The 12,744-nt window shown below is 36.0% G+C and overlaps 1 protein-coding gene across 2 annotated transcripts in view; it reads left to right on the forward strand.

Annotated features, from left to right (window-relative positions):
- Window positions 1–12,513, forward strand: part of AKAIN1 (A-kinase anchor inhibitor 1) — a 25,677-nt gene extending 13,164 nt beyond the window's left edge. For both annotated transcript variants that reach the window (XM_071737227.1, XM_071737226.1), the window contains exon 4: window positions 9,608–12,513. In XM_071737227.1, the coding sequence (XP_071593328.1) occupies window positions 9,608–9,798 (191 nt within the window). In that variant the 3' untranslated portion in view covers window positions 9,799–12,513. The remainder of the gene's footprint in view (window positions 1–9,607) is intronic.
- The last annotated feature ends 231 nt before the right edge of the window (window positions 12,514–12,744 follow it).

Genomic DNA, 12,744 nt, shown 5'->3' on the forward strand with positions numbered 1-12,744 from the left:
GTGAATGTTGTCACAATACACACAAGGTGACTAAGTAGGAATTTGTAGAAGATATGATAAAGCAATTAGAGGGGCTTGCCAATCTCGTGTATTCAGACAGAGCAAGTCTGAGTAGATTGCATTTTTTATTTCATCATTGCAAATCAGCCTTGCCCTGGATATTAAAAATAAAATATTTTCTCCAGATATTAAAAATAAAATAAAAATCAGGATTTTGTACATCTTTAGAATCTTCATTGTGCTTAAGACTAGATAGCATAGGAATTCTATATGTCTACTAAGAAATCGTTTTATTTGCTGAATGAACTTTCTGATTTTATCTAACTGTGATGAATGACCTTATTTTCTGTTTCATTTATTTGGGGAGGGAGCAAAGGAAGAAAAAAAATTGTCTAACTTTAAATGGTTAGGCTCAGAATGAGAAAAAGCTCTCTAGGAGAGGGGTGGAAAAAAGAAAATAGCAAGAATCTAAAGGAAACTCACAGAAAAAAATAATAGAACTTGTTTGCTTGAAGACAAAGATAAGATTTTGCATATGAATTCTTTCTTTCTCATGGTAGTGGATACATTACTGCAGAGCACTGAATAAACATGCTGTCGTTATAAACAGTTAAGTAGAAGAAACTTACCAGGTTTAAATATACTTTCTAAAAGGTGAAACAAACCGACTGTTGACTGAATTAGATACATTTTTTTTTTTTTTTAAATCTTTGGCTTTTCCCCCTGAATCTTACAATCAGCTGCTATGTAGAAAATCCCACCACCTCCCACCAAAAGAAGACCCACAAAGCAAACACCACCACACCATCCCCCCAAGACAAACAAATAAACTGGATATTAAAAGCCTAGATATTACTGTGCTAGATAGGTCAAAATTGTTACCAAAAGGTCAGTATTTTCTGCTAAAAATTGGACTTCTTTGTTCCTTCTAGAGAGTAAGTTTGTATTTACAAGTATGAAAAAAACTATTCATGTGATCTTTCTTCATATCCAGCTATAATTAACTTTGAGTGTTTCAGAAAAAGGAACTGAGAAAAAAAATACATTTTTTCTTCCTTAGTTTAATCTAACCAAGGAACCACTTTGTTGTGCTGCTTGACTGATGATGACTTTGTGTATAGGAAATGCAATGTGAATTCTGAGATGTCTGGGAGTTTCTTTTACTTGGGGAATTCCCACACGACATGTTACCCTTACAATAGGGGATGATCCATGGAATGGATATGTGGACCAAGTACACATTGCAAAGTTTACTTTAACTTTTTCTGAACTGCACTTCTTTAGGTAGCCTGAGAAGTAGGCAAAAAAAAGTGTTACCAATTGTCAGATGTGAGGATTCATGGGAATGCAGTAGAGCAGCAGGATATTTTTAAGTTTTAGATTAGGACAAAAAAACAGAGAAGTCATCATTTTTTTAATTGGCAGATTTTCTTAGGGAATTTCAGAAGATAGTGGATTCCAGATATAAAAAATAAATAAAATAAAAATAACTCCAAAATTAGCTTATAGAAGATCAATACCTATATATAATTCTGCAGATTAAATATCTGTCCCCGTAAGGAATGAAGTTATTAAAACATTTGTTTGTTCTAAAACATCAGCAAAAACTGCAGAATACATCAAACTTTCTTCTTTTACCACATCATTCATTTATAGAGGAGCTATCACTTCCAATGTCAGTCTTTCTGATCAATAGTAATCTTATTTCATTTTAAATGCACCCATAAGTTTTCACAATAATTTTAAATGTTAGTAATCAATGTCATACTACCTTTTTGCAATTGCTTTCAGTTACCTTTCCCAACAATGACTGTAGGCATATTTCATGTTTATTTTTAGCCCTAAAGCTTTTCCAAGTGGAAAGGTAAAATAAAATTTAAAATAATATTGTTTACTTGTAATTTGAAAGAACAAGTGAAATACAAAGCTGGCTTTCATGCTCCAAGAATTTTTTTTTCTGATGTTATGTGCTATGTGAGTCACTCGAACACTTACGGTTTAGACCTTTGCCTTTTTTGTGTATGTACAGTATAGCAAAAGATGTCCTGCATTTTTAAAATTGCCTTGGGACTAAAGTTAGGAACCTGCTAAGGGCATTTGAGCTACATAATGGTTTACTAAGTGACCCTTACTAGATTAGAATTTAAGTTGGTTATGTATAGTTTGAGAATTTTATACTATAACTTAAGACTGTAAAAAATTGCCAGATTACAGGCTCATCATTGCAGGATATCACACTTTCCTCCAGCTGGTATGGTACAGAGCTGTATTTGTATGTACAAGAATTTGTATTTTTAGTGAAGTAATATATTTTAGAAAGGAATCAGTTTTCATTCAAGAAAGATTGCAACATTTACATTGGCAGCCTGTTTCAGTGTCTGAATGCTACCATCCTTTAAGCTTGTATCTACTTCGAGTAGTATGATTTAAACTTTCAGTTTTACCGTGTTATTTTTCAGTGTAATTTGAAGAATTCCTTCTTACTTGACATTTTCGTGATAACTAGGACCACACAGTCTTTACTATGACCCTGCAATCCCAAAAGAAGGAGGGAAGAAGTAGAACTCATTTTTATTAATATTTTTATGTTAAAAAAAAAAAAAAAGGAAAAATTAAGAAAAAGATGTGGGAGCACAAAGTTTAAAGATAGACATTAGGGAAATCAGAATATTCAGTGCTCAGCACCTTTTTCTTACAACAGCACCACCAATAGCTTTTCAACTAGTTTTTTATCAGCACAGCTGTTCTTAACATTTTTAAGCTAGGAGCAGTATAGCAGACTTGCATAATGACACTGAAGATCAGAAGCACATCCTGTACCAAACATTTTAGGAATCTCATTAAACTGCAATTGAAGACATAGCAGCTGCACACTGAAACAGATGTGCTTACTTGTCTGAATAGTCCTGATCTTCTCTAGTGGAAAAGCTGGGAAAGCAACAAACCCGTTATGCTGTGGGATGTGAAGACATGAAATTTCTTGGTAGCCCTTTTCTTTTTTTTTTTTTTTTTTTTTTTGTCAGCTATGGAGTTGTAGAGAGAGCTGTGTGTAATGCACAGATCATTAGACATTATCATAGAATCATCAAATCATAGAATTGGCTGGGTTGGAAGGGACCTCAGAGATCAAGTCCAACCCTTGGTCCACTACTGCTGCAGTTACAGTTGTGGAGGAACCTGTTAATGAATGAAAAAAAAATGCTGCCAATAACTTCACGTTTCTAAAGATAACCTGTTGTGGGATATCTCCAGTGTCTGTGCTGAGTGTAGTACTCTTACACTCCCAGATAGGAAGTGATTCTCACTCATGAGAACAGTTGTGGTAAGGCAGGGCACAGTCCTTGTACTCGTGAATTGCTGTGCTATATTCTGCTAATACCATAAGTTCTGCCATACCACCCTCTCCTCCTCCCCCAGTATAAGATGGAGTAGTACATAGTGTAGAATTCTTTCTTATGACCATAGTGCTGACAAAGACTGTGTCATGGACATAATTTGGAGGTTCCAGGCAAGACTATTTTGCAGACTTCATGCAGTCTGATAGAATGATTTTCCTCTCCAGAGTTTGTTAAGGCTAGTATGAGTATCCAGGACAGTTGCCCTTCCAAAAGTGCCTGACGGAGTGTATTTGCCTCTAAAAGCTCTCAATGATGCTTCAAAGTGTTTGCTACTTGCTAGAAAGAAATCATATAGGAAGAAATGTCTTTTTTTTTTTTTTTTTTTTTTGCTGAGGAAAAATTGTTTCATGTGCTGATCTCTCCCCAGTGACACACTGGTTCCCCTGCTGTGAAACTCCACTAGCAGATCTCATTAGTGAGGTGAAAGGAAAAGTTTCTTAATAGATACTTAGAAATGTGATGAAATTAGCAAGCTTAAAAAGCAGTTAACAGTCCTACATGAAGTATTTCTTTAAAATATGAATCAATATAGTGTTAAAACCTGGCACAGAATTTGCTTTTTAAAATTACTTTTAAGAAAACTGAAGGTTTAAAAAATATGAGGCTGGCACCTTTCACTTGCTTTTCACTGGGCTGAATCCTACCTAGTTTAGCAGTGAATAGAATCCTGTCTTCCTAGTGGCCTAAATTAAAGGAGTTGTTCATAGTTAGGGGATGGTAGTAATAAATCATGCAGTCATTATTAATATCCTCACTGACCCTGTGTGTGGGTTCCATGTACTGAGCAGGAACGTCAAATGGTGAATGCACAGGAGTGAATTACACTGACCTCTAAAGTTTTTCCCTCCAAATTGTTATTCTTCTAGATGAATCACTTCGTTGTACTTGTTGTAGACATAAATAATTTGATTCCAGACTTGTAAGCTTTATCCTGAAAATGGAAGTTAAATGCACTAACTGTAAAATACAGTGAAAGGCAGATTTATTCCTTTGCCTTCAATCTTGTCTATTAAGGACTTTAGTAAGGACACAGTTCACGGTATTAGGTTTGCAAGTAATAAGTTGAGCAAAAAATTCTTTGCAAGCAATGTATTAAAGATTTCTTTATAAGGTTTCTGAAATTATCAGAGTAGTGGTTAGCCATTTGTAGTGTGTTCTTTCACTAATAGTTTTAAGCTCCTACAGAACAAGATTTATTGTTCTTTAAGAGACTGCAACTGGAGCAGAATCTTCACTGATGTTAGCAGAAATGAAAACTGACCTCAACAGCCTTAAAATGCTTCAGGTTTCTTTAGAATGCCTTGGTAGGGAAATGAAGGCAGGTGAGCTCTGTGCTGCCATCATCTGACCCTGCAAGTGACAAGTGCCTGTAGTCATGTTATCAGAAGATGCTGTCTTCCTTCTTCAAGAAAATCTGAAATTTTCTGCCTGAAGAGGTAAATCGCACCATATTCTAGTCAGATATTTCTTTAACAGTAGGGCAAATATAATCTCCTGTGGATTACTTGCATTTGTTTCACCTTGTAGTGTGCATATTTGATATAATGACACTATTTTCTTACTTTGCTCACCATTCACTACTTGTCTGTATGGAAGGGATGCATATCCACTACTAATTCTGTTAAATACTAGAAGGTTGACATTGCATTTATTCTTCGAGTAGGTTTTTTTAATAGAAGGGAAAATATATCTGTGGTAAGTTAAGAGAATTAGCTCCAAAAGGGCATGTCATGGCATCCTGTTGCAAACAGGGTTCTGTCAAGACTATACCTATGAAAAAAACCATGTTTTTCACTCCTTCAAGGGGTGCTTTTAATTCATATCTTTGATTCACTTTTTCTTGTGATTTTGTGTGTGTGTGTATATATATATATATACACAAGCACACATACATGTATATGTAAAATCTCAGCCTCAGTTACTAGTAGCCCTATGTGCAGCTTTCAGGCTTTGCTTCATATTAAAATAAGCAGGAAAGTTTTTCTGTACTGTTTTCTGCATGTGAAAATTTGGGGATTTTTTTTTTTAATAAGGAAGGACTGTGTCAGCTGAGGTTTAACTAGACAATTTCTGAAATCAGACTCTGAACAATTTAGTGTAAATCAAAACACATATTAAATCTAGCAGGCTATTTTCACTCTTTTGCTGGCTTTTGACAGGCTACAGGGGTGAGGTTAGGGCAGAAAATGTAACTGAACTGAGCCTTAGCTTTTCTAATAAAAGTGAGTGTTAAAGTCCCCTATACACCACAGATCAGAGAACTGGAAAAATACAATGATCCTGCACAGAAGCACTTCCAGTGTTTCTGATACTGATTTCTGTAGTGTCTTCCTTTCTTCCTCCAGGAATCAGGGCAACTAAGCATTGACAGCTTAGGACCTCACAAGGCTTCGTTTTAGAGCATGTGAAACAGAACTGGGCAGAATGAACTCTTAATACATTTAAGAATACATCTCTTATTTAATTTTTTAAGATTAAATTTACAGCTTCATTCTAGGACCTTTTCATGAGGTCTCTGAACTGGCATCATTACTGACACTGAGACAAAGCTGTTCTCTAATCCTCTAAATAGCTTAGTGACACTCATGAATAAAGTTGGGCTTGTACACATGTGTTGGAAAGCCTTCAGCCCTGGCTGGCTGCCGTGTTCATTCATTCTGGATGTAATTAACATGATTCATCAACATTTCCTGATAATGGATGCTGTGCATATTTTAAACCCTAGCATCAGCCTAAAAAGAAAATCAAAGGAGGAAACTTTTTAACCGTTTCAATCCACAAGTTAAAAAATAGTTGCCTGGAACTTCCAGGCTGTGGGCAGAAAGCTGCAGAGATCTGTCACTGCTGAATGCCAAGGAGAGGCTGAAGAACTGAATTTCATTTCCTGTGAAATATTGGTGCAAATATTCTTGCTGTTAATTGCTACAACATCTACATGTACATTATGTTGTTACAAACTTGCAAAGTTCTTCAATTTTTTGATAGATCTACAGGTTACAAACGCAATTTAAATCATATTCTGGAACTTTTTTCCCCATGAATATAGGCCATAGGTCCAGAATGGATGCATGGGAGCCAAGTCTCATCATTGCAACCTTGCTTACTTGTAAGTAAGGCTGTTAGCAGGAGTGTTGGTAAGGCATATTAAATTTAACTTGTGTACCAAGCTGAAGGGGAAAAGACATGGGATATAAACAGAAAATGCAAGAGATAGCTTTGATTGCAGGCTAGACAGGATGTTTTGAACAAAGTGAAGTGTATAAATGAGAAAGGGTCATTTTTTATTTTTTTTTTTTTTTTTTTTTTAGTCTGTCTCTGTACCTAGAATTTTCTATATATACTTTAATAGATATATTCCATAATTCAGAAGCATCACAGAGAATGTAAGATCTCGCACACAAAATGTCCTTGGACTTAAACTAATATTAGTTCTAATAATTCAAATGAATAGTTGGAATCTACTTCAGATGATTTTATTCTTTTTCCAAACTGTTGATGCTTTTTCCTTCATGGAGAACATCTTCAAGTGAGTCAAAGGAATTTAGAGGTAATGATATACGACACCACTTTTAGTTGAAAGTGGAATATATGACTGATTTCTGAAGTCAATCCAAGACTTAGAGGTTTATGAATCTCCCAAATTATATTTTTGGATTGCTGAACCAGGCTGGAATTTGCAAATTACTTTTGATCTGCTATGTTATTTGGCATAAAACTTTCCAGGTGAAAGATGAGGTGATCAAAACATGCTAAAGGGACATTGTCATGCCTTGATGATAAAATAGTACCTTGCATTTTAGTACTAAATATCACATAACCTGGATTTTTAACCTTACAGAATTAGGGTACTGAGTTCCTGTATAAGTCAGGTAAGCATTTAAATACAGAATAAGTAGAAAAAATATTCTGACACCAGAAGGAAAAGAAGTAGCCATTAGACAAGGGATAATTAATAGGCAGAATGTTTTTCCTGCAGACCTGCAAGTTTTTCTGAGCAAATGCTTCAGGCCATCTTTATCATGGAATTTTATTAAACTAGCTATTCTTTAAGTATTGAAAAAAAACCAAAGATAAGATAGAAATTAATTATTTCTTATCACCCTAGTAACTCTTATTTTGATTGGCTGAATACCAAATGCTTAGACAACAGGAGTGATATCTCTGCTTTACCTTACTGAAAATATGCAGTTCCTAAAATGCTTGATTAATTCTATAGGCACTCAAATTTCTGCATTTGTTTATGTCCTTAGCAGTCTGTATTCAGTGAGATGGAGCAGTTTGATAGATATGTTCCAGCTCAGCCCTTTGTGGTCCTTGTATAAGTCATCTCTCCTTTCCTTTGTCAATCCCTTGCTTCTTGTCCAGAGTAGGTTTAGTATCTCAGTAAAGAAATGAGCTTCTCAGAAAACATCTTTCTGCTAACTGCTTACCCTGAAATCAGTAACTGAAAGGTTGTACTGGGGAAACTCCTCTGTAACTGCTGTTTACTCCTTCAAGAAGTGGAAAAATTGAGGTTTAAGACAGCCTCACCAGCTAGAATCACAAGAATGCTTAAGGTTGAAAAGGATCTCTGGAGTTCATCTTGTCCAACTTCTGCCCAAGCAGGGTCACCTCGAGCCAGAATCATGTCCAGATGGACACCACAGAACTAAGGGAACTAGATGTTCATGTCTGACTGCTTCATGTGTCTGGATCCTGGCTATCAGTTCAGCTCTGACACATAATGATCTGCAGGCTGTTATTTTAACTGTTGCTTTCTAATTTAAATGGTCAGCATGAGCTTCTGCCAGTGAACTCATTGACCCCATCCCCCAAGGCCAACATCTTGGACTCTTTCTGTCAAAAACCAATTAGCCGTTGTTACCTGGGTTACTATCACCCTGTGTTACACAGATGTAAAATTGTTAATAGTTTGTTTGAGATTTTTTTTTCCTTTTCCTTTCTGCACGCACCTAAGCCATCAGGGGCAAGGCAGAAGTAGTCCAGAAATTTTGGGATCTCTGTGCTTTGTTTTTTTCCCCAGCAAATAAAAGAAGCATGTAATGAGTTAGAGCTGGGCAGAGGTAATTTGGTCTCACTTATCTCTGAGTAGCTTTGCTCCATTATAAACAACTGAAAAACTTTGGCAAAATTTCACTGGAAAACTTCTCTGTTCTTCAGCTTGTTTTTGCTATTCATGACATTCCTAATGTAAAAATATTTAAAGCTTAGATTTTGTAGATTAAGTAGCTAGAACCAAATAAATGAAGCACCCCTAAACAAAGAAAATGGATGGATTTTCAACAGCAACATTGTTAATGACAGTGTATGTGTAATAAAAAATCGTGGGGTTTTTATATCTTTAGGGGTTGCCAATTTTTTTGCATTTCATATAATCTCATACTCAACATGCTAATTTTTATTTATGTTTTAATTTTCATGTTTACCCATGCTTTTGTTATTATATTATCTTCTAAAGATCAGCTGAGCTGACTGATCCTTTTCAGCCCAGCAAGACTCATTCATTGTGTAATGCAAAGTGACTTTGTATTGGGTAACAGAATATCTGTACTCTACTGTTAAGGAACACTGGATTTCATCCAAAAACACTGTTTCAAGTGCTGAGGAGTGGAACAAACTCAATCAGGGAAGTTGAATCTGCCAACAATTAACTGATTCCATTCAGTAAGCTTTTCCAGCTTATAACATGTTTCTATGTTTCCATGGGTTTAACCTCTTAATTGTAGGCAAACTTTATTATCTCAATACAGCAGCACAGGTGTTTTTTATTTTAAAAAGCTAAAAAAATTTCAGAATTACTCACTTTTATGCTCGTATTTTACCTATAGCCACAACATGTATGATATGAACATGGCAGAAATTAATATATTTTTAAAATCCTTTCAAAAAGTGATTATGGGTCATTTCTTTGACACAGACTAAGCATCAGTCATCCCCTAGGCTGGGAACTGGGTAACTGAGCTATATGACTCCCCTTTCTTTCATATCTATAGAACTGGGCAACCAGAGGCTCTTTTCACCCTATTTCACCATCTTCTGCCTTAGCAGATTTCCTATGTAATAAACAGTTCCCGAGCACTTTGTGGGGTTTTATTTCCTCCTTTTTGGTTTTGTTTTGTTTTGTTTTGTTTGTTTGTTTGTTTTTTTCTTCCATCCCTCAGGCAGCCCTAAATGCTTAGTTCCCTTTCTTTCTCATTTGGTTCTGGCAGGTGAGAAGCCAGGGACGGAGCAAGACGAAGTTAAGCTGCAGAACGCCAGCAAGCAGATTGTGCAGACAGCCATCCTCCGAGCAGTGCAGCAAGTTTCCCAGGAGAGCCAGCAAAAGGAGAAGAGGACAAACAGTGGTATGAGCCTCCAGCTGGAAAGAGGAAAACTAACCAAGAAGCACGAGAAAAAGTAAAGGAGCCGACTGGATTTAGCAGTTCTTCAGTCTGCAGTGTTTTCAGCCTTCTCTTTAGTATCAGCTGTGTTGCTAGTGCAATGTTACTGTTGTAAAGCAAACCAAAGTATAATCACACCTAGGCATAGGGTAAAGCTGCAATAGTCCTCAGCTGAGAGATGTTAAGTGCATTAGGTGACTAACTCCGTGTTTTTGCAGTGCCTCTTAACAGAAACAATAACCATAGCTATAAAAGTAGTTTCAAGCACAACTTCTTAAGGTATGGACTTATTTTCAGAAGCTTGTTGTCACTGCACTTCCATGTACGTTCCGCGTGCAGTGTTTATGTCACTTCAGCTGGATGGGCTCTTCTCTGAGTTACTGGGCTCGTGGAGCTGTGTTCACCAAAAAAGTAGTTGAGTGTTGAGTGTAGCAGAATGTGTTCAGGCTGCCTTGAAGCATGAGTTTGTTCTTTACCTTTTATTAAGCATGTACTACATGAAATGGCAGTATAAAGTGGATTCGATAAGTTCTGTGAACTGATTTTGGTTTCCATCTTGGAAAAAAAAAAAAAAAAAAGCCATCCAGTAAGACTGCAGTAACTGTGATTTATGACTGTGATCATAGACCTGTGATCTATGTCTTTTTTTTAAACGAAGCACTGAAGTCTTAGTCTACTTATCTGAAATACTTCTATACTTCTGCATAATAATCACTTGTGCCTCAACTATTTTAGTTTTTTTGATACTGAGGGATGAGGAATTGATGTGCTGATATGGAGTTTGCCAGCTTTTCCTTCAGTTGTACAATTTTGCTGGGGATTCATTACAGAAAGTGAAGACTGGAATGGCTTAAAAAAAAAAGTATTTCAATTTATTTATATCTTGAAGGATGGAAATATACTGTGTCTGAATTCTATTGTGGTATATGTTTCTCACCTACTGGGCATTTAGGGACTTTAGGTATTCTTTACATAGATTCACCTTAAATAGCACTGTTTTAAGCAGTAATACAGAACTTATCCTTTTACTGCTCTGTATAGCTGACTAAATTCATGAGGTATATATAAAAACAAATTAAATAAATATAGCTTTCACTTTTATGCTCTCTACTGTAATTATGATTGCACTATTATACATCTGAAATTAATAACAGTATATTTAATTTTAGAAAAGGCTTGTAGCTCTGCTTCAACTGAATTCTTGTAGTAATACACCTAGAAATATAGAGGAGCAGATGCACAAGATCTGGAAAGAGACAAACTTTCATAGTTGCTTTTCTACTCAGTTTGATGATTCTCAAAGAGACTTTTTGGTTTAAGTAATTGGCCATTACTTACTGTGTCCTACTGCTTGTGTTAAACAACCTCAGGATTCTTTCCTATGGCCAGAGGCTTAGTCATGAATATCCACATACTGTAATGTTAAGCCTTTGAAATCTGCTTGGTTCCATTTATTATTTTTTAAATTTAACAGCTCTGAATCATGCCAGCTAACGGTTTAGCTCAATCTTGTTCCACTTAAATGCAAAGGAGAATTCAACATGATTAAAGTTGTTCTAAATCCCATAACAATGCAAACTGACTTGAATTGCAAGTACACGGCTGGTTCACTTCTATAGATGCTGGGTGAATTTTTTAAGCCAAGCAAACATTTGAAAGGTGGAAGTATTCAGGTCTTGAGGCATGTGCTTGTTTTTCCTAACAGTAATTTTTTTGCCACTGGCTTTTTCATCTCTTGACCTTTGTTTGGGAGGTAGCTCTTTTCTAACCACTCCTTATTTGTTTGCTTTGTGAAGGCCTAGGTAAAGTGATCATGAGTAAAGATTCAATTTTGTGGCTGATGACCAGGCAAGTTTAGGGAATGAGGGAGAGCAAGCCTACTGGAGAGATTCTGTGGTGCAAAACAGTTTTTGCCATGGACTCACCTACAGTACTGTAGGAAGGAGACCTGTAGGAGAGCAAATCCCCTATTTCTTTGGGATTATTCTTTCTTAGATGCTTTTTCTTCCAAGAAAATTGCAATATGTCTTTATTTTTTAAGTTCCCAGTAATTATTCTATTGAGCTTAGTATTGTTTGGAAACTTGTTTTTATGTCCAATTTCTTTTAAATTATCATGTTAGAAAAAAAGGAATTTCAAAAGCCAGTGAATCCAGTCTTTTGCCACTGATTTGTACTTTTTCTACCCCTTTCTTTGGGCTCTTCTACAATGTTTCTTTACTGTCCTAGCCCTTTTAGACACACTACTGCTTAGTCATTAAACCATGCCCATCATTTGCAGTGCTGTCAAAAGTCTAATAACTTGGAAAGATAAAAATAGTAGGAAGCCTCACAGAGCCTAGAGGAAGTTTTCTACAGTCTCCTATTGACAAAAAACAAATACTGTTGCTTAAATAATGTAGTTTTCCCTGAGAGCCAAATAATATGTCTCCTACCCACAGTACATACCCCTAAACTAAGGCACGCATTTAGTATCTCCTATGGACAAAGGGTGTTCTGCACACCATTACATCCAGGATACCTAACTGAGATCTGTACTGCATGTGAAAGAACTGCATGGAAGAAAACTTTACCCTGAGGTAAAGTTTACCCTTTCTATATGCTTACTACATGGTGAAAGCGGGTATTTTTGGTCTCTTCACTGACAGTTTATATTTTCTGAAGAAAATACAGCCTATAGCTATTGTTACAGATGTGATAAAGGTCTGATTGACAATAAAGAAACTCTCAAAGAAACTCTCGATATATGTCTCTGGTTTTTCTTGTCTAAAGAAGGGAAGAATTTTTCAGATTCACTAGACAAGCAATGAAACAAGCAACGTGCTCATGAGCTTTGTAGTATAGAATGTGTAGTTCAGCACAGTACTTCAGTTCCTAATAGTACAGGAGAATCAAACCAGTGTATCTGTGTAGTTAAAATTCTCTTGCCACTTTTCACTTATCAGTGGTAAGAAGGCTGCACAAATG

This window comes from Heliangelus exortis, chromosome 2 (assembly GCF_036169615.1).
Source record: "Heliangelus exortis chromosome 2, bHelExo1.hap1, whole genome shotgun sequence".
Classification (NCBI taxonomy): domain Eukaryota; kingdom Metazoa; phylum Chordata; class Aves; order Apodiformes; family Trochilidae; genus Heliangelus; species Heliangelus exortis.